The 27520-nt window shown below is 38.4% G+C and overlaps 1 protein-coding gene across 4 annotated transcripts; it reads left to right on the forward strand.

The window, feature by feature from the left end:
* The first annotated feature begins 4469 nt into the window (after nt 1–4469).
* LOC147426416 (phosphate transporter PHO1-3-like) lies at nt 4470–13850 on the forward strand. 4 transcript variants are annotated; one of them, XM_086498380.1, is made up of 14 exons: nt 4470–4626; nt 5986–6250; nt 6339–6465; nt 6593–6641; nt 6738–6809; nt 9910–10039; nt 10161–10281; nt 10366–10606; nt 10739–10846; nt 11973–12017; nt 12102–12254; nt 12331–12609; nt 12759–12895; nt 13438–13850. In XM_086498380.1, the coding sequence occupies exons 1-14, from the start codon at nt 4528–4530 to the stop codon at nt 13529–13531; spliced, it is 1920 nt and encodes a 639-aa protein (XP_086354506.1). In that variant the 5' UTR covers nt 4470–4527; the 3' UTR covers nt 13532–13850. The 4 variants fall into 4 exon arrangements, with proteins under 4 accessions (XP_086354506.1, XP_086354505.1, XP_086354504.1 ...); XM_086498379.1 differs by lacking the exon at nt 4470–4626 and adding an exon at nt 4651–5399 and having other exon boundaries at nt 12759–12863; XM_086498378.1 differs by lacking the exon at nt 4470–4626 and adding an exon at nt 4652–5399.
* Nucleotides 13851–27520: the final 13670 nt, after the last annotated feature.

The following is a 27520-nucleotide window of genomic DNA, read 5'->3' on the forward strand; positions in this document are numbered from 1 at the left end:
TAACTAGTACTTCTTGGTACACTTTATCACATGTTTGTCTATCTCGATACCCTAGAATCATTTTTGGTTCATGCGGTATATTTGGTGGCTCTATCAAGTCAACCAAAGTCTGTGGAGAAATTACATTCTCCAAACCGTGGACTGATTTCTTCAGTTTACTAACGTGGAAGATAGGGTGAACTATAGAACTCTTCGGTAACTCAAGTTGATATTTTTAATAACTTTGAAGGGACCAAAATAGATAGGAGAAATTTTGTCACTCTTTCTTGTTTTCATGGTTTCTTACTTCGCATGAACCTTTAGGAATACAAAATCACCTTCTACAAAGGTATTTTTTCTTTGTCCTTTATTAGTGTACATTTTAGCATGCATCTGTGCACTACGAATGCTTTCCTTTGCTGCCTTCAACATATCATTCATATCTTCAAGGAAATCCTTGACAGATTGAATCTTCTACGTCTCTAGACCTACAACCACAAGAGATCTCGGTTGGAAACCATACATCAACATGAAATGGTGTAAATCCAGTTGTTGGATGTTTGGAACTGCTATAAGCAAATTCCAAAATGGGTAAATACTCTTCCCAGCAGTTAGATTGCTTCTTACTTACATAAGAACGCAACATGTCCTCTAGGATATGGTTAATTATTTTGTTTTTATCATTAGACTACAGATGATCTACTATGCTCATACTTAAGAGTAGTATCCAACCTTTTGAAGACTTTCCTCCAAAAATGACTTTGAATTTTCTATCTCTATGTGACACTATATCTACGACCAAGCCATGTAGCTTGTAAAGATGTTCAATAAAGAGTTTTGCAAACTCTGGTGTCTTAACCGTTTTCTTCATGGCAATAAACTTTGTCATTTCGGTTAACCCAATGACTACTTGTTAAGTATGGAGCCTGATTTACTCCTTGTAACTTTTAGTCTCAAAAACGCACATTTGTAAGGCCCCCATTATGAGGAGAAGCCATCGTGCGTAAGAAAAATCACTCGTTCAAAAAAACAAAAAATCATGCCCATCGCTAGAATATTCCCCTTTTTGCCAGAATATTATGGTCGAATGGCGATCAAAAAGTGGTCGAAAAATGGTCGTTCGGTTGGCCGATTGGCCGGTAGTCAATGGCCGATGCCTGATGGGCAAAATTCTTTGGCCGATGGCCGATTTCTAGGACTTGTCTTCTCAAGGGTGGCCACACATGGACGCATGGGAATATTCAACTCGGACTTGTCTACACAAGGACGACTACACACAGTTGCCTCTCATGCGAGAGGGAAACCCTTTTGGCCTATAAAAGGAGGCCTCTTCTACACACAAAATGCATTGTGAAGTTGATGAAACAAGGTTTGTGTGAGGTGGTGAGAGTGAAGCAAGGCGGGAGTTCCATTGAGGGTATAATCCCTTTGTAGCCTACTTCTAGCCATTGAGTGGTTGCTTTCCCGTGGAAGTAGCCCACATCGGGTGAACCACGTATATTGTGTGCTCTCTCTCTCTCTCTCTCTCTCTCTCTCTCTCTCTCTCTCTCTCTCTCTCTCTCTCTCGTCATATAAAGATCCTAGCAACATTTCCAACACATGACTATTTCACCTTGAAGCTCCAATTGAAATCTAAATTTAAAAATAAAAAGTGGCATTCAGATAACACCACTAGACCAATACTATTGTGCCGTGACTCGAGAAATGTAGAATGCTATCATTGTGGTAAGAAAGGCCATTTAAAGAAAGATTGTTGTATTTTACAACTGTCTCCATTAACTAAACTACTCTAATATCTACTTAGCTACACCCTATTTCCTAACAACTAGTATCATAGCAAGGTTTTCTCGTAGCTAGAGTATCTTAAGGAAAGAATTCCTTGGATTGAGTGGGAGTAATGGTGAAGGAAGGTAAGCTCAAGATTGAGAAGTTCAACGGCAAAAACTACCAACATTGAAAGATGCAGATTGAAGACTATATAGTCTCTACCAGAAGGACCTTTATTTTTCTCTAGGCGGTCTTGCAAAGAAGCCCACAACAATGACAGAGAAGCATGGATTGCCCTTCGCCGAAAGGCATTAGGAACAATCCGGCTAAGCTTGGCGTCAATGATGGCCTTCAAAGTTTCGGAGATGAAGACCACGGAGGACTTGATGAAGTCATTTGACGGCCTCTACAAGAAACCATCGGAATCCTATAAGGTATTTCTCATGAAGTGCTTGCTCAATCTAAAAATGGCAGTGATTGGTTTAGTTGCAAAACACCTAAATGACTTTAACACTAACATAAGTCAACTTCGATTGATGAAGGTCAATTTCGACGACGAAGTGCGAGCCCTCCTTATAAAATCATCTCTATCGGATAGTTGGGACAACCTTGTGATGTTTGTAAGTAACTCTGTCTCTCACACAAGGACTCTTAAGTTTAATGATGTTGTGGGTGTTCTCTTGAGCGAGGAACTGCGAAGGAGAAGCACAAGTGAATCATCAAGTACTGCATTTTCAGTGAAAACGAGGGGAAAATCAAAGGAGAGGTTCAAAAACCAAAAAGGTCGTGTTTAATGCTATTTGAAAGGCTTTCTATTTATAAAAAATCAATTAAGGAACAAGATATATGTCCTAATAGCATTGCAATGATTACCACACAATATTGAGTAAGTAAAGGCTGCAAATTGGGTAATTTATAACCCAAGGGATGGGTAGATCCAATTGGTCAAGTACATTCAACATAAGATGAGAATATAGAAAGAATAGACAATCACGAGTTTGTACCATAAAAAACCTCTAAACATTCTAGTGACCTAAGATTAACTTTCAATCACTAATTAGATTAAACAATTTAGTGACCTAAGATTTGAATTTCCATCACTAATCACTATACTTATTAAACATTCTAGTGACCCAAGATTAAACTTTCTATCACGAACCACTATACTAAACTAAGAGTTTCAATTACTAATGTTGAGGTGACAATAGTGACCTAAGAATTTTAGGGACAATGGGTCTCACAAGAAAACAGGAAGATTGCTAGCTTTCAATTCTTAGAATTTGAAAGCCAAATTAGTATATTTTTATGCTAGGGAATTTGAAATGTCACTGCTCTCTTTGTCTCAAATGTTGCAATGTCGAAACTAATACACGCAACTCTCTCTCTCTCTCTCTCTCTCTCTCTCTCTACTTTTGCTTGCTAGGTGGCAAGGATAGGTCATGGCTGGCTGATGCCATCTGGCTATTTGCACGCATGACATAAGCTACACAAGGTTTGCAAAAACAGAGTGTAGGGAGGTAAACTTAGGTAGAGCGACCGATGAGGGGTGACGTAGAGTGAGAGAAAACGAGTTTGCTAACCGCAATGAGGTGGCCAAGAGCTAGTGGGTGGGGTAGGAAGGATGTTCACACAACTGTGATCCTTTTTAAAATGGTGTCATTCTGAAAAGGATAAGGTTAGTAACCTACTTACTAACTCCGTGTCTTGGTAATGAACTAATTTGCACGTAATGCTATCAGACAATACTGACAACGAGGTTAATGATTGAGTAGATCACTCATTTTAAACTTATGCCTTGAATTTCTTATCACAAATCATTACATAAGGTCCAAAGAAAATTGAAATTGTGAATTATCAAGTCGATAGTAGTGCTCACAATCCCTCGTTTGTAGTGTAATTTTTTCATTTGAAAATAAACAAGCTCAAGTTGCAATTCCATTGATCCTTGATTTTCAATGCAAAAATTTGGGCATGCTACCTATAAATCCTGGCAAGTACAATAGATTTTGGCATATATCTTGGAGGTTGGACTAGTTTGCCCTCAAAAGACATGGCCAACAAAAAGTTTTTTTTTTTGTCGACCAATGGTCTACGATTGCACATCATTATGATCTCAAGTGTCATGTTTGTATCGATAGCTAAGAAAACAAAAAGAGAAATTTGTTCTCTAGTTCTTCTTCTATTCGTTCATACATAAATCTCTATGATGAGAAATGGAAACACTAAGAGTCAAATTATTCTAAGGGAAAATTACCAAAAAATACCCCTCAAATTTGTGGAAATTCTAAAAATACCCCTGTAATTTGAAAAATTCCCAAAATACCCTTGAGCTATGTTTGACAAGGAATTGCTCCAATTTTCCCAAAGAGAATATAAAAAATCCTAAAAAAATATTTCTAAGGATGTTAGCCAAAGATAATCCCCCACATACCCAAATTGGTAGCAATTGCGTGTGTTAATATCGAGTTATTTTATCTCTTGAATCCATAATACCATTGGGAATCCGCACTCTGACATGCTCAATAGAGTGCTTTGTATAAAAATTTGTAGAAGATTACCATTTTTGCAATGTTCTCTATTATGAAGAGGGGTAGATTGAGATTTCTAAAAAATTTCAAAGGCATATTGAGAATTTTCATCCAATTTTCAAAGTACAGGGGTATTTTGGAAATTTTAAATTTCCCTCATTCCAATTACTAATCACTATACTGAACTGAGAGTTGTGTTCAACAGAAACAGGCGAGAACGGGTGAGGAAGGAGAAGGCGTGCGCGGCGTGACGATGGCGAAGAGTGAGTACGAAAGCATCACGCCAGGAGAGCTGCAGAACGCTCGACTTTTCTCCTTTTTTGCTCATTCCTCTCTCTGCGGGAAACGCACGGTACTTTCTTTTCGATGCGTTGTTATGCTCTCTGAGAGAGAGAGAGAGAGAGAGAGAGAGAGAGAGAGAGAGAGAGAGAGGTTTTTGGAGAAGCACCAAAGCCAGGAGTCAAGGAAATTCTCCTTTTAAACCCTGTAGTGCATGGCGCACTTTCGCGGGCAGGATCCCGCATATTTTTCTGGGGATATCTGCGCAGAAGACCTCTGCGGTCCTAGTGATTCTGTTATCCTTGCTTTCAACTACATTGTTGGTTGATATTTTATGCGGGCACTATTTTTATTGAGAAGGAAGGATGAGGAATTCATGGCAGAAGCACTTACTCTGTATTATCAAGACCCACTTCTAACTCTTTTTGAATTGGTGATCGTTTGAAGCAATCAATTCGAACTTGTGTCATCTTAGAATGGCACACATGTTTGTGATTATGCTTTGACTTGCAATTAGATGTTTCACACTTTACGATTGTTGGGAGGGACTCGGGAGTAAGGCACCACTCCTTCTATAACTAAAAATATAAAATGGTCAAGTTTGAGAAGCTCTTACAAGGAGAGTTAGTGCCAGAATGGAGAGAAGCTTACGTAGATTACAGGCAATTGAAGCACGACTTGAAACAGATAAAAGATTTTTTTGAGAAAAATCAATACACTAAGCCTATGCTCGAGCATGACGTTTCTCAAGAGCATGTGTTAAGCTCCTTCCCAAGTCCTTTAGCAGACTTTCGAAAGCTCAAACATCACCTGTGGTCTCTTTGGTCGCAAGGTGGGATAAATATGGTATGTTACATTTCAGTGTTAATTTAAAGTGCTGCAAATACATGGTCAAGGGTTGAACTTTACTCGCAAAGATGATAGTTGCATGTAACACTTTGGCGATGTTGATTGCTTGATTGAGTGTAGGGGCCAAAAGGTAATTTTTGCTGAGCCTTTTTAGGGTACCTAAGTCAGCACACTTTTCTTCCAAAGGTGATGGTGGAAATGGCAATTCTCTTTAGCTCAGGGCTCGATGGTCTTCTGGCTGAGCATCATATCAATCTTTAGACATCTATATTGTTCCTTATTCACCAACACTTGGTAAAATTAAGAATTTGCATGACACACTCACTTTATCCTTGAATGTAGACCTATGTTTCCACAGTTGCCAGGAAATAGCACTGCTTAATTAAGAAAACAGTTATGTTGCATGAAATTGAGACTGCAGTGACTGCACTTGAGTCTAGTAGATCATATGGGTTCATAGAGAGGTTAAGTTAGAAGAAAATACATCATTGAGACGATGTGCTTAATTGTGCTCAATACATCTCAAATTTGTATTTTAAAAATTGCAGCTTCTTTTCTCTACTGTTCTATTTGTGTGAAACAGATCATACATCAAAGGAGACTTGATACTTTTGCTGATGGAGAAGATTTGTTTGAGACAGAGCTTTTGGGTACAGATTTCAGAACTGATGTGCAAAAGTCATTTTTTGAAAGGTTGGATGCACAATTAAACAAAGTGAACAAGTTCTACAGATCCAAAGAACAAGAATATATGAATTGGGCAAGTCAGCTTCAAAAACAGATTGGTCCTTTGTGTCAGAAAAGGAAAGGAACGTCACACAGGAAAGTCGAGGATGCTTCAGCAGAAGGTGAGAACTGATGGTTAGCTGAGCCATGTCAATGTATACAAGATTTCGTGTTGGATTGCGACCCTTGGTTCACTTGTGCACATTTCAGTTCAAAGTCCAAATCTCAAGCGTGTGGGAATGGCCGTGACGATGTCAGAAAACCATCAATTTGGAAAAGTGCTACGGGGATCCTTTACAGAACTCTACCAAGGCCTTGGACTCTTGAAGGACTACTGGTATGGACTTTTTATTGAAGCAAAATCAGTTATTTTAAGCATTTTATTTTAAGGTTGTTAGCAGCGGTCATTTTTTATTCATTCATTTGATTGCATGCTATTTTTGTGGATTGACGTTGATGATCAGCTTTCTGAACTTAGCTGCTTTTGGAAAAATTCTCAAGAAACATGACAAGGTAATCCCAGCTACTATTTTGGATGGCAGCTCTAGAGTTAGCTCTTAGCTGCAAAACTATATTTGCGATGTATTAATGAAGATAAGCCTTCTGCAGATTACTGGCCAGAAAGTTTCCAATGTTTATCTGCGGGCTGTTGAATGCTCGTACTTTGCAAGTTCAGACAGGGTGAGGCTCTTGATTTTCCTAGAGCATTAGTATAAATGCAGAAGAGACTACTATGAGGTTAGATGAATGTATGGTGTTCTTATCTCTCCTGGATAACTTTTGGTTCTTTGTTTAGACAGTTTGGTGCAAACTCTTAGCATACAGATGATCTGTTCACCATTAAAGTCTCATTTATTCACAATATATCTAATCAAAGCCTCGCATATGGTTGAGAGTTTCCCGAAGTATTTTTTCATACTTCATCAAAAACCAGTGCCATTCATTTACTTCGAAAAAAGATTTGATTCCAAAAGGTGATGAAACTGTCATCCAGCTTTTTATAATTCTGGGCACATAGTTGGCATAGCTTGCTGCTAGTCTAGCTATTTCTTTTGCACCTGTTATGGCGTTCTCTCTTATTGTCAATGAGTTAGGCCTTACAATGCATTTCCGCCTCCTCAGCTCAAGGCGATGTAAAAGGTTACATAATTGAAAAGCTTGAGAGTATTGGGACCATTGAACAGGTAAGCCATTTGGCTGGAGACTTCGTGCCTTCAGTTTCTGTGATTCTTGAATGGGTAAGAGTAAAGATCGTAACACTTGACCGACTTGTGTGCCTTGGTGATGAAACATTAACCTGAATTATTTTCTGCACGCCCTATCCATCTCCATACCTGCATCACCAGGAACACTCATGCTTAGGGCGCAAGTTCAACTTACCTTGATCGCAGATCATAGCATGAGCATAGACCAACATCGTTCAAGCCCCCCAAGTTCAAAAATGAAAACCTGAATTCTTTTTTTTTCTGCATGGAGTGAGATTCCGATGAAGATGAGCGATGTGCACAGTGGAGATGGTTTTTATGCAGACTTACAAGGACTCTCTAAGCTTACATTCATTTCCAAACCCGCATAACCAGACAAGCAACGCAAAACTGCAGAGAGTGCAAGATCAACTTATCTCCCAGCCATAAGATGATCCGCACTCTAGGATGGTGATAGGCCATTTTCCCTCAAGTCACAAGTTGAGCTCCTAATGTGTCCTTGATTGGCTTTCTAAAAGAAACCCTTAGTGTTGGGCTTGGTCAGGGGGACTTTCATAGTTTTTAGTGCATGATAAAAACTTACCTTTCATTTCACATCCTGTCTTTACTTTTCTTGCATTCTATTGTTTTAGAATGCTAGGCAGCATTTACTTTCTCTGCATGCTTGAAAATGACTTTAGAGATCAAAACATTAAACAAAATATTCATAGGAGTTTGATCTTATGATGCAGTCTTTGAAAAAGTCCTTTTTGTCTAAGTGGCAAGTTTTCTCCTTATACAAATACAAAATGGAAATACTAGTAGAAATTTTTTAATTTGCAAAATATTCAAACTATTTTCTAGTATATTTTATTGGGTTTTTTCTCCTTTGCCATCCTTTGCAACCGGCTAATCTTGATTTTCAATTGGCTTAAGCTTAAGTTCAGACACATCTTTCTCAAACATTGAGATATTGATAAACGATTCTCTCATTAGAGGATTTAAAAAAAAAATCGTTTTACTAAATTGTTGTTTAATTATTTTTTATGCTTATTTGAAAGCATTAAAATATTCTTTTGTTTTGATTTTTTAATGTGTCTTTTTATTTTACTTCCTTTTTGTTTTATTTTGTTTCAAAATACTAATGTGCAATGTGCACCAATTATCTTATTATTGGGGCCCTTCCATAATATATAAGCCATTTGCGAGTAGCGAGTACCAACTAGAAGAACATTAAAAAATGGCCTGATTGAGACTTACCTTAAATGTTATTTAAATTTTGTTTGTTTTCTCTCACATAGCCTTATGTAAACCATAATGAACTTTCACATTGTTTTTTTGGAACTCCATAAGGCCATTTTAAAAGGGTTACATTTTGGGTGCAATTGTGGACCATTGGGTTAAAAATCTTGTTGATTAGTGATACATGGCAACAAACTATCTTTTTTGGCTTTCTAAAAGAAGTTTTAGAGATGTGCTGGGTTAGGATACTTTCAATGTTTTCAGTGATGATTGAGACTTACCTTAAATGCTATTTTGGTTTTAAAGTATTAAATTGATATTTTTATTTCATCTTAATTCTAGTGAGTTCTATACTACATACATACACATACACACATATATAATAATTAGTTTTATATATATATATATATATATATATATATATATATATATATATTAATGAGCAAACCATGATAAAGAGAAGAAAAACCGGTGTAATGATATCAAAACTTAGCTCAAAAATCCTACAAATTTTAAAAAATTTACTAGTATATTTGGTTTGCTTCTTTGTGAGGAGGACACTCGATCGCTTAATAAAAGAGACATTCTTGAATAGTGCTTCACCTTATATAATTCTAGTTAAACTCAACCTAAAGATTTTATTACTTTCTTATGTTTTAGAAAGCCATTGTGATCCTGTCACTTGTTTTTACTTTGAACTTTACGTTGCAAAAGTTTCTAGCATGCACACACATGACTAATCCTTGCTCTGTGGGCATCCCATTCCACCAGAAGTGCTCAGACTGCTGCTGTCTCAGCTTTGTGGGATATGCATCCATGATTTAAATCTTGACATCGTATTTACTGCACCCTGGATTATAATTTTTGAGTCATCCTGTCCATCATTCTGCAATACTGGGCTGTCGTCTTGGGTTAAGTGGTTGCCTACTTATTAGGATGTCCCAAGCTCAATTTGCCCTGTGGCTTGCCCTTTAGTTGTAGGCTACATTGAACTCGAGTATGTATGCATGTACACACGAGTTTGTGAGTTTGTCTCTTTCTTTCCTGCATCTTTGCTTGCCACCAGGATGTATCATATTGTTGTAGCAAGACCTTGATTTGGTGTCAGATTTTTGATTTTGCAAGCCGCCATAGGTAGTCAGGGCCCATGATGGATTTGCCTGTCACAATTGATTTCCAGAGACTGGTGTTTTGGAACGCTAAAAGGTGGAGATGAAGCTCTTGTAGTTCTCTCTGCCACCTCTAGTTATGCAAGACATTATAAACTCAAGACAATTACTCTTGCTTACAAGCTGGTGTTTTATATCAAGTGTTTTGAGTAATTATCGATTGTGAGCTTCACTTATGGCGTGCAGGTGACAAAGCTCATGGAAAAGGTTGAATCTTTGTTTATAGAACACTTTACCAAAGGCAACCGTCGTGAGGCTCTTGCTTATCTAAAGCCAACACGACAAGACAACAGAGTAACCGTAGTGTTTCTTTTAGGTAGGTTGGTAATATACGATTGATGAATGACTGGCTGCATTAGCTTCTCCTTAAAATTAGACTAGATACACCGTAGCTGCTATTTCACAGGAGTCGAAACAAACTGGTGGCTTATCTGCAGGACTTTTCTCTGGAACTTCAGTCAGCCTTTTTACAATCTTTGTGTTGTTGGGTGCCATGTTGCATCAAGGAAAGCTGCCTGCCGGATCAAGCTATTCACAATTTGATTTTCGCGTTTTCAGGTGCTATTGTTTTCTAAAGTAAGAGCATGCTACATTTTGAGATGCAATGGGTGTAACTTGCTACGTGCTGTTTGTTTTATGCAGCACGTTTGCTCTACTCTTTCTCCACTTGTACATGTATGGCTTCAATGTGTTTATTTGGCAAAGGGTTCACATTAACTATGCAGTCATTTTGGAGTTTGCACCAGGAAAAAAGCTTGGTTTTCGTGATATCCTCTTGTTAAGCACAACATTTACCACCATAATGCTTAGCGGAATGGTTATGCAACTTGTTCTCTATAGCACTGCTGCCAAAACTTCAGTGCTTCCACTTACAATTATGTTGGTGAGTGCAGCTGCTGGCGTAAATTAATAAAAATTCAGTATAAGTTTTATGTTTATTCTTTGCCATTCCAAGGTGATGTTCAAATTTTTTTCTGGAATTGCTCAACTACTGATTCATGGCTGCTGATTTCAGGTCTTTTTTTGTTTGCTTCTCATTCTTCCTATTGATATCTGCTGTAAATCAATTCGATTCACTTTTCTGCGACATATGTGGCACATTATTTGTTCTCCTCTTTACCAGGTCTTCATTTACATTTACCGCCATTGTGTACTTCTGTGATTTTGTGGTTGATTGTGCTACCACTTTTTGGACCTGAATTATGTACCAAAATCTAGGACAGGTTTTAGATATAACGGGTGAAATTTGAATGGTTTATACTCATGTAAAAAGTGCATGGCTGTTCACTTTTGCTTGCACCAGCAATAGGTGAATCCAAAGAGCTTTTGCACACAGATGTAGAACCAAATACCTATTTTCTGACCATTAATCTTGTTTGTTTGTGCATTCAGTAGCACATATTAGAAGTCCTATGTGTAGGCACGTCTTGATGCTGAAGCTTTTTCTCTAGGAAGTTATTCATGTTAAAGACAGTGTTTCGTAATCCTGTTGTGGGGAACAAGCTTGTTTGCATGCAATAAGCTACTGTTCACTTTCCAGCATAGAGAGCTATTTGCCTGTACTTCCCTGTGGTAGACGACAGGTTTATCATTAGCACTGTAAATCGAACCAAGATTTGATCCACACACACAAGGTACATGAGCTGGTTGCCATCATCAAATTTCCACCAAGATCTTGGATGTTGATACGTCTGGTCTGATACGAAAGACATTATCAACTTGATTGTACCCCACTTTCCTGCCATCATCTGTCCTCGTGTTATCTTTTCTTCGTCTTTGATTTTTGCCAGTTGCGTTCTTCGATTGACTCTGATTGAGTCTCTACCTACATTGGCTTTGGCCTATTATTTTCAATTCCATTGAGTTTGCGACGGCTATGTTGGGAGCTTCTGGGTTCAATGTGTTCAAGTTTTGGCCTTCTTGTCAAAATTAGCGTGACGCTTTAACATTTCTTTGAGCAATAAGATGTCTACCCTAGGAATGCCTTCGGTTCTTTTATCTGCTAAAAGAAGGGGCTTGTAGGGTCGTGCTCATCAAAGCACAAGAGAACCTATGAAAGGTAAGAGGAAAGGACTTTCTTTCAGGGCGTTGCCTTGACTGCCTCATCATCATATAGAAGCAATGCATCATGCGGCTGCATGCCCTTAGCTTTGTGGTTGCTTCATGCTATATTCGAAAATGTGGTGTGGTTTTCTTTCGTAGAAGTTACCTCTTTGCAAAACATGATGTATATTTTCTTGTTGCTGCAGGTGACCTTTTCAGGCTTCTTTCTTGCAGATCAGCTGACAAGCCAGGCAAGTTACAAGTTTACAAAAATTCCATAGCCAAATATCTAGTACGATTTGAATTGACGTAAATTTTTGATTGGTGTTACGCAGATTACGGCCTTACAGAATCTTGCATGGATATTATGCTACTACATCTGTAGGCATTGGATGATCAAGGATAATAATGCTTGCAAGGAGAGCCTGCTCTACGACAATTTCTTGTATATTGTTTCTGGTTTACCATATTGGTGGAGGCTAATGCAGGTATGTACTAATGCACAGAGAATTTTTGCAGACAATGGGTAAGCATGGTACATGACATTTCATTGTTTGGAAGCAGTGCTTAAGGTCCTGGCTAGACGATGGTGACCAATCCCATATTGTGAATGGAGGAAAGTATTTATCTGCATTGGCAGCCATTTTAACCAGACTCTCTTTTAAATATCACGACACCAGAGAATGGCTGGCTGCATTTGTCGTCGCATCCGCATGCGCGACATGTTATCAACTCTACTGGGATGTAGTTGTGGACTGGGGTCTACTGCAGCCCAACACTATCAACCCTTGGCTTAGAGATTCGTTGGTCCTGAGGCAACGTTATGTTTATTTTGTTTCTGTGGTAACAGCAAGAAGTTTATTTTTTTACTTTTTTGTTTCCCTTTTTAATTCATGGAGGTTAGCTTCTTGTGAGAGCTAATTTCGTAGTCCTCATCGAAAGATGCCCATTTGATGTATATGATGCTGATGAGTGCTTTTGCTGCTGTACAGGGTATCAACACAACCTTGCGACTTGTCTGGCTTTTTTCAGTTTTGCACCTGCAGGACAATTGGATTGATCACGATGTGATTGATTTTTTGTTTGCATCTTTGGAGGTATTCCGCCGTGGTTTGTGGAACTTTTTCCGGTGAGCTTGGTACTGATTATCTAAGTCAGGATTCTTCACTCTTCAACCTCTTAAGGACTATTTTTAGTATGCTTAGTCGATAACAACCCAAGCGAAGTGTAGGCTTCTGTAGGAGAAATTGGCTGATAGAGTGTTAGTCACTACCCAGGGTAAACAATAAGACCCCTTCAAGCATTTGGAAATGTAAATAGGCTATTTTAGAAGGGTCCTATCCATAAACCTATGTGCATAGGATTTGGGTATATTTTTTTATATATAGCACTCGTGTATGTTTGGCCAATTTATCTCTTAAAACCACAAAAAATTGGGAAATTTGGGTTAAATCTTTTGACAAATGATTGGTGTAAAATAGTGAAGTGATCCTAACGACCCCTCTAAAATAGCCATTGGGCTACATATAACCCCCATTTTTTTTTTCTAATTTTAACACATTTTGAATAGTTACGTTTAATGTGATGTTGAGTTTATGCAGCCAATATTTGGATTGATGGAGACCTTGTGGATGGCAGCTCTGACGATATCTTTTTGCTTGATTGTTGCAGTCTAGAGAATGAGCACTTGAAGAACATTGCCAAGTACACGGCCATCAAGAAGGCATCTACTTTATTGGTAGATCTGAAAAAGGAGATTGTGTGAAGTTTGGGTCACACTCTTTTTGAGAAGCATCGGCTTTTTGAGAAGTAGAGAGTATAAGATGTATACAACGGCAAAACAGATTGTTATTGCAATGATTCTCTCAAAAGGAGTCAGCAATCCACTCAAAAGGTTTAATTATGAGCGGAAGAGGCGAACAAATGAAGCTCACATTTATGTTAGGCTATTGCAATAAATTGTGAGAAGTAGCCAAATCACAAATGATTCTGTTTGAATGGCACAAATATTATCTACAAGATCTGAGGGCCATCAATCCAAAGCTCAAGTTTCACTCTTTTAAAATGCAAAGTGCTTCAAATTCCATCGACCAAAATTTTGCCTAAAATTGAGTAGGATGGATAAACATCATGCAATGCACCACATTTAATATCCTAACTTTGTCACTTGCATATTGAGAGCCCTTTTCCAAACTTGAAGTAAACATCATGCTTAACAAACATGATGATTTCTTTTTTCAATTGATGCTTTGCCACACACCCACACTTGCACGTCATAGGTATTGAACCATAGTGGGTGCGCTTGAAGCCCCTCACTTTTACTGCTAGGCTAACTCCCCTTGACAAAATTAATAAACATTGTGGTTAAGGATGATAAACAAGGTCATTGCATATTAAGGGCTCCTTTTTAAACAAAAGTGGATGGCATACGTGGATCTTGCATGTCTTCATAGCATAAAGCAACGAGTCTTTGAGCAGCAATGGCCCCTTGTTTAGGTGACCAAACTTTTGAAGTATAGCTATCATTTTTAACGGTAAGATCATTGCTTGAAGGAACAAAATTACAAACTATATTTTACTCATAAAGATAGAATCACTATGAATTTCTATCCCATGTTCCATGCCTTTGGCATATGTTTTGTGCAAAACATGGAGTCATGAATTGTCTTCAAGCAAGGCACTTGATTGAAGACATGTTCTAAAGGCAGGAGTAGAAATAATTATAACTCATGGTTATGCTGATACGTTTGAACGTAGATAATACACCATGAGGCAAATTAAAATCTATCTTAATCCGTAGAATGTCGGAAATTTAGGTCTAGACTTCAAACCATTTTTTATTGAATAAAACTATGAGAGATATATAACACCTAAACAAATAGCTAGTCTACATTTAATTTCAATCCTCTTCATTGTTTCCCTAGGCTTATTGTCCCTTTTCTTCGGCAAACATCCATTGTAGCCCAAAAAAACCTCAAAACAAGGATCCATGGATGTCTCATCTTTTGATATCAAGCTAGTTTTTTTTTTTCACTCAACACAACATACAACCTACTTCTAAGTCTTTCTTTCTATAGCCAATTGAGCATATAAGTTCCATTTCCGTTGTAAAAATGTTTCTCAGACTTCAACTGTGAACTTAAATAGGATAAGACCTTTCAAAGATATTGCTTTAGTGCCATACATCAAGATCTTAAAAATAAGGAATTTTGCTATATACAAGAGAGTTGGATTGGAAAAAGAGGAGCTTTATTGTATTGATATCAATGGTTACAACACTAAGGTGTAGTCTTCTTGAAGAAGCTCAAACCACTCGATCATCCCCGAGCACTTCATGGTTTATATGCAATTGAGCCTCAATCACGAGATCAATCACAACCACAATTGCAATTTAACTCTCAACATAGTCTCAGCCTTGTATGTGTACAAGCTTGCGAGCTTCCTTTTTTGAAAAAGCAATTGCGTTTGTCCAAAACGGAAAAAAATTATATGGTCTGCAACAATAGCAGTGGCATTTGTGAACACATGCAAAAATAACATAAAAACATATACGGGTGCAGTAAAGTAAGTTATCCAAGAAAAGTTCAATTCAAGCGCTAGAAAATAGCCCTTTTCAAGAGACCATAACTCAACAAATTGTAACAAATCAAAGGGTATTGCAGATAAAGTTCTTCTTGTTGTGCTTCCTTTATTTGATGAAGTAGAGTACTTTGTAACACAGTGAAACTCATATTATGCATAATGTGCGATAATATGTCGTGAAAACATTCTTCTTGCCCTTTTTGTACATAATTTCCATGTGAAATTTTGTAATATAGAGTCGGCCCATCTAGCTCAACAACCTCTCAAATCTGGTTGAGTACAAAATTACTTCAAGGTAGAATGATCTATGTAAACTTTAAACTTTGTGCCATAAAGGTAATGATGCGAGATCTTAAGTAGATGAATAATAACATACAATTATAAATCGTGCACATGCCACTTTAAATGTGGGGACAAAGGCTTCGTGCTCTCAAAAGCCACTGGCCTTCTATCTTGACTTAGTACCGCACCAATAGTGATCCTACTAGCATCCATATGTAGATCAAAAGGTTTTTCTAGATCTACTGGGATTGAAACTACTATGTCAAGCCAAGGGCCAGAACTCACATACGGTCAAGGGGTGCTATATTTAGACGGGCTATAAGCCTATATATAGAGAGGTTGGGCGGAGAGTTGTATGTGTTGTACCCTAGTGTCTCACACTGGTATTAGAGCTTAGGGGAGAAGGGAGAAGGGCAACAATGCGTGGAGGGTCTAGCATGATGCATGCATTGTCTCCTCTCCTCTCCTCTCCTCTCTCTCTCTCTCTCTCTCTCTCCCTCTCTCTCTTCCCCCCCCCCCCCCCCCCCCCCCTCTTTCGGTCGTTCATGGAAATGGCTCTTGCAGAGCCGAGGGTCGACGAAGCCGCGGGCATGGCGCTTGGAGGAGGAAGGGGAAGCCCGACAACAATGAAGAAACTGATCGAGAGTGGGCTCCACCCTAATAGGCTGTTTCCACAGAATCGGTCACGAAAGTAGATGGAGGCCGTGCAAGGCGTACATGGTGTAGAGGTCATGGCCAAAGTATGTACGGTGCATCATGAGGATCATTTCAAAGACTTCGGCATGGCCGACCTTGCAAGGAAAGCTAGGCAACCTCAGGCAACTTGCAAAATGCCAACATAGAAGGCATGTAAAGTGCACGATGGCAAAGATCATGAAGCCTTGCATTCAAAAAAAGTGCAAGGCCAAGTCAAGGGTACAACAAGAGCTCCACAAGACCAAAGGGAAGCAACAATGCAAAACAAACAACTCGGAATCCCACAATCTCTCAAGGAGGGACATGACTGTCAGGAAATCCCCAAACCCATGCTGATGCAAGGCAAGGTACTGGTAGAAAATCATGAGGCATGGGGCTTGCAAGGACAAAGATGAAATTTTTCCAAACGGACACAAGCCAAAGGCGGTTGGAAAGGTAGGTTGGCACGAGTACATCATTAGGTACGCAATTTACGTTTATTGGGACTGTGATCAATAATTATGGCATGCAATGGACGTGTGTGCTGCCATGGAAGTTTTTCCATAATTGTGCAATTTAAGTATTAAAAGCACAAGCAAGGCTTGTAGCAATTACCATAAGCACCAAATTTTTTGCCAACTACACTGTTAGCAAAGAGCAAAGATTGGCTTGAAGACCACATTCAAGCAAGACTTAAGCAACAAACGATTTCAATAAGAAGCACGACTTCTCCCCATGCAACACATCGGCAAGAGCACTTTGATTGAATATGATCATCAGGTTTGTGAGTTCCTGTTTTAATGAGTTTTTTAGCTTTATATATGATTTCATATTGCAGGAGATTTCCAAGAGGTCAGTATTTGATGCAAAAGCAAGGTCAAGTAGCAATTCTCACTCTCTCAAGGAGATAACTCTTGACCCAAAGAGGTCATGGATACTTGGTAGCTGTTAGTACGGCAAGGCTTGTTGCTAGACTTTTTGACGGTTACAAAGATGTTTGGCATGGCGGCCAACTCTTTGTAGCCCAAGAAATCAGCAGAAATCTCTCTTTCTCCATCTCCGAATTTGGGGTTGCACTGTTTTCTAGGGCAAGGCTCTTAGGCAAGTTTGCTGCATTTGATAATCAGTACTCATCTAACAGGACTTAAGACACAATTTTGTATATGGAGGTAAGACTTTTACTTCCAAGATCCACCTTACATACCAAGTAATGCTACGACTTCTAATGCGAAGGGTGGGGATTCCAGCCAGTTGGTAATTTTAGTTTCAATTTTGAACTTATTACTCTTCCAAAATTCTTTACCATGCAAACTTGACAAGCAACTGCTGCTTTGGTCAAGTAGAGATTGGCGAAGGGCCAATAAGGTTAGCCAATTTCAAGTTCTACTTGTTTTTTTGTCTTTAAATTTTCATTTGAAAAGGATTTCTCTGCTGTGCAAAACAAAGTGCTTTGACAGACTTAGGGCAAAGCAAGGCTTCTATTCCCTACCAAAGTGTTGTCCATTGGATTGGGATCAAGGAGAACAACACACAAGTTTAGTAAATGGGCAATATAGGATAGAAGCTCACATTTATGGTTGGCAATGACCAATTGTGATGTATCCATACCAATAAAAAACGTGCAAGGCATGTATGTCATCGCCTCACACTTTTGAGACCGTAATTGAAGCCAAAGGGCTTATCAAACTATTGTTCTAATATGCATGCATGACATGCCAATACAGTGGACTCATTCCTTTAAAGCATAGTTTAGTCTTCTGCTATAACATTAGCTACTTTGTTTAGGAAGAATTGCGGCTAGTAGATTGGCTTGTGATCGTTGTATATGTGTACATCGGGGGGCACTTTCAATCATTGGCTCTATGCACAAGATGCAACCAATCACTCATGTTGCTAAGTGTTTACAATTATCTCCACACACAAGTACACCTCGTACTTGATGGATGTCATTTTTTGGACATCCTTATATAAAACATATTCCACATGTGGAAAATAAGAGTCTCTAATACTAACACCGATGCCCGTTATTTCAATTATGTGTCACGACAGAGTCCCTAGTGCTGGTCGCATCTGTTTGTTAGACCATTTTGTTCACATCGTATCAGGAAAAATTTCAATGGCCAAAAAATTTCGGATACCTAATAAGACTTGTTAAGATTACAAGTACATTCAAAAAACTTTAACAAATAGTTGTCAATGAACTAGTTCATTTGGTCCCTATATGTGATGGATTTTCACATTCTATTATGGTCTAGATATGTTAAATTGTTTTCACGTGGAAAGTATTTAGTTCTTTCCCCATGAGCCGTGAGCATAACATTAGCCATAAGCATTGGCAAGTACGGTTATGGTGATATGCAGGTTCGGATCTGTTTTTGCTAAATGCATGCACACCAGGTGTTATGGCCCTGGTGTTTAGCAAAGGCTGATTTGGAGCGGCATGCACATTCATGACATTAGTAGCTTCTCAAGCATTTCGTGCTATATGTGCAATACCTCTATGAGTTTAATTGTAGATCTACCAATCACCAATAGAGTTCATGGCTCTGTTCAGGTGCTTGTAGATTAGCTCAATAAAGTTAACCAAGATGGTTGTTCCTAACATTGTTGATTAATTAGAAACAATGCAAGGAATTGTGATCCCTATTTACCAAGTCAATTTGGAGGATATTCTGTAAACGATGAAGATACAAATATCCGTATTGCCAGTCATCCAGAGAGGATAGGCACATTACAAGTGTTAATCTTGTGCTAAAGGATATGCTAAGCATGTACATAAGCACCAAGCAGTCCAATTGGGAAGGTTATCTCTCTAGTGGAGTTTGCTTACCATGAGGCAAAGCATGCTACGACTAAGTTTAGTCCCTTAATTTTTAAATTAGGTTCTTAATCTTGATCAGTAGTTATGGTGGGAATGATAACAAGTCAAGGAATTATCCTTCACTCATGAGTTATGTCAGCTAGTTACTTTCATGGAGAGTGAGAAGAGAGTTGGACGGAGAGTTGCATGTGTTGTTCCCCAGCGTACATACTACTTGATTCAACTATCCAATTTTTTCTAATTATCTTCTAGTTCATTCAAAAGGAACTTTATCTTGTAAAATCAGCTACTACAAAGACATATGATTTAATAAACTTACGATAAAACCCTGAAAGACCAAGAAAAGGTCTCAAAACTGTTACATTTTGTGACAGGTGGCACGCCAAATCATGGAAACCTTCTTGATATTCACCTTGATTCCCTTGGCAAAAATGATATAGCCTAAATACGTAAGCTTAGCTTGAAAGACTACATAAAATGTGAAGACTATATTAGGTAAAGTGGGAAAATCCCAATTCCCAGGTTGGACAACTTTCTACATATCATGTATAAGGTAATGAGATTTTTGTCAAAGACATCAATTTTCTTGAGGTCTCATTCCACTTTATGCATGTAGATTAAACATTGAGAACAACATTGGACATCAAGACCAATAAAAAACTAGTACATTGTATCCATTATCATTGTCTATGCTCTATTGTCCTATATATGACTTACCTCAATGTGGAGAGTTGCTAAGATCCACCACTCATCCAAGCTAGGATCCATTGAAACAATAACAACAAAAAACTCTACCATTTCTCAAAGTTAAGCTCTATTGAAACAACCTGGAAAAACCATATATATGTTGTACATGGGGAGTTTTGTTTCAAGGTCCACCACTTCCAAGCTAGGCTCTATTGAAACATGAAAAAACACATATATATTTTACATGGGGAGTTTTGTGGCAAGTTCCACCACTTGTCCAAACTAGGATCTATTGAAACATGAAAAAACCAGATATATGTTTTCCATGGGAGTTTTGTTTCAAGATCCACCACTTGTCTAAGCTAAGATATTTTGAAACATGGTGTGAAGAAAAGAACCACCACTTGTGCAACCTAAGCGTCATAGATAGTAGTTCATTTAATTCAAAGATCCAACACTTATCTAACCTCTACAGAGAGGTGCAAAGAAAGTTAGTTATCTAATCTAGAAATGGGGATATTTGGTCTCAAGAATCATAGGGACATGGAGAGAAGATAAGTTCCACCATTTGTCCAAGCTTGGATCAATTGAGACATGGAGAGAAGCAAGATCCACTAGTTGTCCAAGCTAGAGGCTCCATTAAACCATGGAAAACCCCAGCTCTTTTCAACATCAAGGATTTTCTATTTGTAAACATAGCTCAATTGGAACATGGGGAAAAGCAAATCTCCACCACTTGTCTAAGCCAAGCTCTATTGAAAGGCAAAGAGAAGAAAGTTTAAACATTTGTCCAAGCTAAGCTCCATTAAAACATGAAAACCCCGTGATTGTTTTACTACACATGGGGTTTTGGTTCTAAGCTCCACCAGTTGTCCAAGCTAGGCTCCATTAAATCATGGAGAGCAGCTAAGATCCACCACTCATCCAAGCTAGGATCCATTGAAACAATGACAACAAAAAGCTCTACCACTTCTCAAAGCTAAGATCTATTGAAACACGAAAAAAACATATATATGTTGTACATGGGGAGTTTTGTTTCAAGGTCCACCACTTGTCCAAGCTAAGCTCTATTGAAACAACCCTAAATCAGATATATGTTGTATATGAAGAATTTTGTGCCAAGGTCCACCACTTGTCCAAGCTAGGATCTATTGAATCGACCCTAAACCAGATATATGTTGTACAGTGGGAGTTTGGGTTTAAAGATCCATCACTTGTCTAAGTTAAGCTCTATTGAAACATGGTGTGAAGAAAAGTTCCACCATTTGTCCAACTTAAGCTTCATAGATAGTAGTTTGTTTAGCTCAAAAATCCAACACTTGTCTAACCTCTAGAGAGAGGTGCAACGAAAGCTAGTTATCTAAGCTAGGAATGTGGACGTTTTGTCTCAAGAATCATTGGGACATGGAGAGCAGATAAGTGCCACTACTTGTTCAAGCTTGGATCATATGAGACATGGAGAGAAGCAAGCTCCACCAGTTATCCACGCTAGGATCCATTAAACCATGGAAAACCCCAGTTGTTTTTGACATTAAGAATTTTCTTTTTGTCAACTTAGCTCCATTGGAACGTGAGGAGAAGCAAAGCTCCACCACTTCTCTAAGCCAAGCTCCATTGAAAGACAAAGAGAAGAAAGTTTAAATACTAGTCCAAGCTAAGATCCATTAAAACATGCAAACCCCATGATGGTTTTATTCCACATAGGTTCCAAGCTCCACCAGTTGTCCAAGTTAGGCTCCATTGAAGCATGGAAATCAACTAAGATCCACCACTCATCCAAGCTAGGATCCATAGAAACAGTGACAACAAAAAGCTCTACCACTTCTCAAAGTCACGCTCTATTGAAACATGAAAAAACCATATATATGTTGTACATGGGGAGTTTTGTTTCAAGGTCCAGAACTTGTTCAAACTAGGATCTATTGAAACATGGAAAAACCATATATATGTTTTACATGGGGAGTTTTGCGGCAAGGTCCACCACTTGTCCAAACTAGGATCTATTGAAACATGGAAAAACCAGATATATGTTTTACATGGGGATTTTTGTTTAAAGATCCACTACTTGTCTAAGCTAAGCTCTTTTGAAACATGGTTTGAAAAAAAGATCCACTTGTGCAACCTAAGTGCCATTGGTAGTAGTTTGTTTAGTTCAAAGATTCAACACTTGTCTAATCTCTAGAGAGAGGTGCAATGAAAGCTAGTTATCTAATCTAGGAATGGGGATGTTTGGTCTCAAGAATCATTGGGACATGGAGAGAAGATAAGTGCCACCATTTGTACAAGCTTGGATCAATTGAGACATGGAGAGAAGTAAGATCCACCAGTTGTCCAAGCTAGGCTCCATTAAACCATGGAAAACCCTAGTTGTTTTCGACATCAAGGATTTTCTTTTTGTCAACTTAGCTCCATTAGAACGTGAGGAGAAGCAAAGATCCACCACTTCTCTAAGCCAAGTTCCATTGAAAGACAAAGAGAAAAATTTTTAAACATTTGTCCCAGTTATGCTCCATTAAAACATGAAAACCCCATGATGGTTCTATTCCACATGTTGGTTCCAAGATCCACCAATTGTCCAAGCTAGGCTCCATTAAATCATGGAGAGTAGCTAAGATCCACCACTCATTCAAGCTAGGATCCATTGAAACAATGACAACAAAAGGCTCTATCACTTCTAAAAGCTAAGCTCTAATGAAACATGGAAAAACCATATATATGTTGTACATGGGGAGTTTTGTTTGAAGGTCCACCACTTCCAAGCTAGGCTCTATTGAAACATGGAAAAACCACATATATGTTTTACATGGGGAGTTTTTGGCCAGTTCCACCACTTGTCCAAACTAAGATCTATTGAAACATGGAAAAACGCGATATATGGGGATTTTTGTTTAAAGATCCATTACTTGTCTAAGCTAAGATCTTTGAAACATGGTTTGAAGAAAGATCCACCACTTGTGCAACCTTAGCGTCATAGGTAGTAGTTTTTTTAGTTCAAAGCTCCAACACTTGTCTAACCTCTAGAGAGAGGTGCAAGGAAAGCTAGTTATCTAATCTAGGAATGGGGATGTTTGGTTTCAAGAATCATTCAGACATGGAGAGAAGATAATTTTCCACCACTTGGATCAGTTGAGACATGGAGATAAGAAAGATCCACAAGTTGTCCAAGCTAAGCTCCATTAAACCATGGAGAACCCCATCTGTTTTCAGCATCAAGGATTTTCTATTTGTAAACTTAGCTCCATTGGAACATGAGGAGAAGAAAAGCTCCACCACTTGTCTAAGCCAAGCTCCATTGAAAGACAAAGAGAAGAAAGTTTAAACATTTGTCCAAGTTAAGCTCCATTAAAACATGAAAACCCCATAATGGTTCTATTCCACATGGGGTTTTGGTTGCAAGCTCCACTAGTTATCCAAGCTAGGCCCCATTAAATCATGGAGAGCAGCTAAGATCCACCACTCATCCAAGCTAGTATCCATTGGAACAATGACAATAAAATCTCTACCACTGCTCAAAGCTAAGCTCTATTGAACATGGAAAAACCATATATATGTTGTACATGGGGAGTTTTTTTTTCAAGGTTGACCACTTGTCCAAGGCAGGCTCTATTGAAATATGGAAAAACAAGATATATGTTTTACATGGGGAGTTTTGTGGCAAGGTGCACCAATTGTCCAAACTAGGATCTATTGAAACATGGAAAAACCAGATATATGTTGTACATGGAGATTTTTGTTAAAGATGCACCACTTGTCTAAGCTAAGCTCTTTTAAAACATGGTGTGAAGAAACGATCCACCACTAGTGCAACCTAAGCGTCATAGATAGTATTTCGTTTAGTTCAAAGATCCAACACTTGTCTAACCTCTAGAGAGAGATGCAAGGAAATCTAGTTATCTGATCTAGGAATGGGGATGTTTGGTCTTAGGAATCATTCGGACATGGAGAGAAGATAAGTTCCACCACTTGTCCAAGCTTGGATCAGTTGAGACATGGAGATATGAAAGATCCCAAGCTAGGCTCCAATAAACCATGGAAAACCCTAGCTGTTTTCAACATCAATTATTTTATATTTGTAAACTTAGCTCCATTGGAACATGAGGAGAAGAAAAGCTCCACCACTTGTCTAAGACATGCTCCATTGAAAGATAACGAGAAGAAAGTTTAAACATTTGTCCAAGCTAAGCTCCATTAAAATATGAAAATCCCATGATAGTTTTATTCCACATGGGGTTTTGGTTCCAAGCTCCACCAGTTGTCTAAGCTATGCTCCATTGAAGCATGGAGAGTAGATAAGATCCACCACTCATCCAAGCTAGGATCCATTGAAACAATGACAACAAAAAGCTCTACCGAGGCGTGTCAAGGTATCAAGGCCAATATGCATACTTGTACTCAAGATAAAAATCTTTCTTTGAGCATCAAGAGTCTGTTAATGGAATCCTTGATCAAGACACTTGAGATTTGGATGGCAATCCAAGTCTCAAAGAACTATTTTTTGATAGAAATAATGGGCTTAATAAGGCAATGTACCAGAGTCCACATGAACTCAAGTGCAATGGAAGATTGGCAGAAGTAGCATACTCAGTCTTTGTAAGAAAACTTGACCAACTATAAAGCTCCATGAGATTTGGCTAGCCATCCAAGTCTTATGTATAATTATCACTCCATGCAATCAAACCTCATCCCTTGCAGGATGTGAATTCATCCAGAAAATTTACAGGAGGAATTAACCTCTTGACCATTTCATCAATAAACTCTTCTTGATCAATAGGTGCCGTTGGTTTTGCAATGGACTCACTTATCTGTGAATATGTGCTCAGAAAATGTGTCATCCTCTTGACTCTTACAATCATTTCCAGTATATTTCTCACAATTATCCACCCGATAAAGAGCTTCTTTGATCAATTCAGTTAGCGGCAGGCTCCTTATCATATGCAGATCCTTTTGAAGACCCGCATGTCTCATTCCTTGGATAAAGATCAATATCAATTGTGTCTGTGTAGATAGTTCTGCTCTCGGATAGAACTTGATGTATCTCTTGAGCCGTAGTGCCACTTTGCGTACTGATTCAACCTCTTTTTGCTTGAATATTTGGATTTGCAAGACTATATTGTGAGCTATTCCTTTCTGTGAGAATTCTTCGATGAATTCCTCAAATAGATTATCTAGAGTTTCAAAATCACATCTTTCCACTGAGTCAAAACATGTAGATGCATCATCTTCAAGAGAGTCCAAATCCCACAAATTGTGTTGCAAAATCCAAAACTTCCTTTGCTCTAATTACTCTTATGAAAGCCGCTACATGATCTCTCGGATATTTATCTCCGGCGTATTTTCTATTTACCCAATTTTGGATTTGGGATGGTATAACTTGCCAATTGTCTACAATTCTAACCATAGACGCTCCCAATCCTTCTCTCACTTCAGGTCTTCTATTATTCCTAGGTCCTTCTTCAAAGGGATTGGCCGCTCTGTTGGAAATTGGTCCTTGAGAAGGCATTTTTGCCATCTCTGTGATCATCTCTTGCTATCGCTCTGGAAGGGAATCCAGGTGGCTCCCTTTTTGGAATTCTTGTAGGAATCTTCGTGTTTGGTGGAGGTATCTGTGGTCCTTCATTGACAAAATGTCCACCTATTTTCAATGCAATCTATAAATTTGTGCTTTCTACAGGTTTGTATTCTCGTCCATACCTGTCAACAACTATAGACTTCCATGGATAGTCGACTCTGTATGTATAGACATCTAAGAGCTTCTAATTTGTCAGCTCTTCTGGGTATGGCTTTGAGCACCTATAAAGGTTGACCTCATTGTCGTCAACGTATCTATACAATCCTTCACTCTCATGAATTGTTATCCAAACTCTTTCAACAAGCTTGGTCTTTATCAATTGCAAGTTTGGAAGATCCATTATGGACGGATGCTCCTCTATCGCTGGGATTTTGAAGCTTGTATAAGCTGAGTTTGAGTTTAAAGAGAACATGATCTATGGGCTTAACATTTCTAGCTTGATGTAAGCATACTTGGACCAATGTGTTCAAGTGCTTTGGTTAGGGAAACGTCCAAAACCGTGATCGTTTTCTCACAATTCTCTCACATTGTCAGTTTTAGACACCCCTAACTTTCGGATGAATTTTGAGGCCTTAAACAACGTCTTTTTGGGCACTAACCAACAATGAATGACACGTAGGGTCTTTAATTGTTGTTTAAGGTTGACACTGAAACTTTTAGAGCTTCATTTTGATAAAAAAACTGTTTCTGAATTCGATATCGAAAGCTCAAGTTACGGCCAAAACAATCAATTTGTGCCCGGAGACTTCATATGCGTATTATGTCTACTGACTCAGGATTGCTCCAAAATTTAACCGTAGACTCTCCTTGATGTATTCTAACCACTCCAAGTCTCAGTTTGTGATTTTGACACTTTTATCCAGGTCTATTAGTCCTTTTTTTTTTTGGTTTTCTGCAACTTCTCGAGAAGGTTTACTAAGCCAAAAGTGATCCAAATTGAATGGAACTTGGTCTCTTGGCTTATTTTGTGTTGAAAACAATTTTTGTGAGCTCATATGCAAGTTTTGACATCTAATTTGGCACTTGAGACATCATACACGTATGATGCCTTCTGTGGCAAAATGAAATGAGTTTTGTTCCGATGACTCTTTATCACTCAAACAACTCTCAACAACTTTCAAGATTCAATTTGAACACTTTTTGTGCAAGTTATGGCCAATATAAGCATGAATCTGCCCAGTTTCTTTCTTTTGGATTTTGCAAGCTCAAATGAGCTCCAAAATTCAATGAAATTTTGAATAGGGACTTCTTTTATGCTCTAGGACACTAGGGTATACTCAGATGTCTGACTTGACCCAAATGTGACCTTTAAGACATCATACACATATGATGTCTTTTTGGTTAGATTTGACTTATGCTTCTACCCAAGGTACTTCTTGATGCATACAACAAGAATATGTGATCATAACAAATTTTGGATGTCAAAATTGCTCAAAATCACCACTTTTTCACCTTTACCTTCTTCTATATGCAAAATTCTCTTTAAATGAAAAAGTATGTGTCTAAATGAGATAAAATTTTGCAAGCAAGCTTAACACATCACTCCCAAACCCCCTATGTGGTCAAAAGTGCAATTGGACTGTCAGATTTGGCCTTGAGACATCATACACGTATAATGTTTGTGTGCCCAGAATTGGCCCAAACTTGGTATGTAAGCTTGTTTTGTTGTGCTTAACACCATAATAAGCTCAGATTTCAATTTTGCTCCCTAAAAGTTCCCTTTAGACATCATATGCGTATGATTTCTAACTGATCAGTTTAAAGTGAATTTCACTCCAGAGGTTCCTCACTACACTAACAATCCACGACAACTTTAGAATTGAATTTGACCACTTTTTGTGAAAGTTATGATCAATTCAAGCCTTTACTTTTCCAAGATCTATCTGTGGTCTTTGTAAGCCCAAAAATGCTTCAAATTTGATGAAATTTGGCCTATATGCTTCCTTAATGCTGTAGATCACAAGGGTGCACTCAGTTGTAACTTTTGACCTCAGATCTGGCCTCTAAGACATCATATGCGTATGATGTCTAGCTGGTCAGAATTCAGTTCTATTTCTACCAGAGGTGCCCCTTGGTGTGTACAACAAGAATATGTGCTCATAGCATATTTTGGAACTCAAAATGCACAAAATCATCAC

This window comes from Adiantum capillus-veneris, chromosome 24 (genome assembly GCF_014529385.1).
Source record: "Adiantum capillus-veneris isolate H3 chromosome 24, ASM1452938v2, whole genome shotgun sequence".
NCBI classification, from domain to species: domain Eukaryota; kingdom Viridiplantae; phylum Streptophyta; class Polypodiopsida; order Polypodiales; family Pteridaceae; genus Adiantum; species Adiantum capillus-veneris.

Bases quoted from the DNA above. Each gene is read 5' to 3' on its own strand.
- LOC147426416 (XM_086498378.1), top strand. From the start codon at position 5,145: ATGGTCAAGTTTGAGAAGCTCTTACAAGGAGAGTTAGTGCCAGAATGG. The intron at 10,847-11,972 runs GTCTTCATTTAC...TTGTTGCTGCAG, and splicing joins TTTGTTCTCCTCTTTACCAG to GTGACCTTTTCAGGCTTCTT. The intron at 12,610-12,758 runs GTAACAGCAAGA...GCTGCTGTACAG, and splicing joins ATGTTTATTTTGTTTCTGTG to GGTATCAACACAACCTTGCG.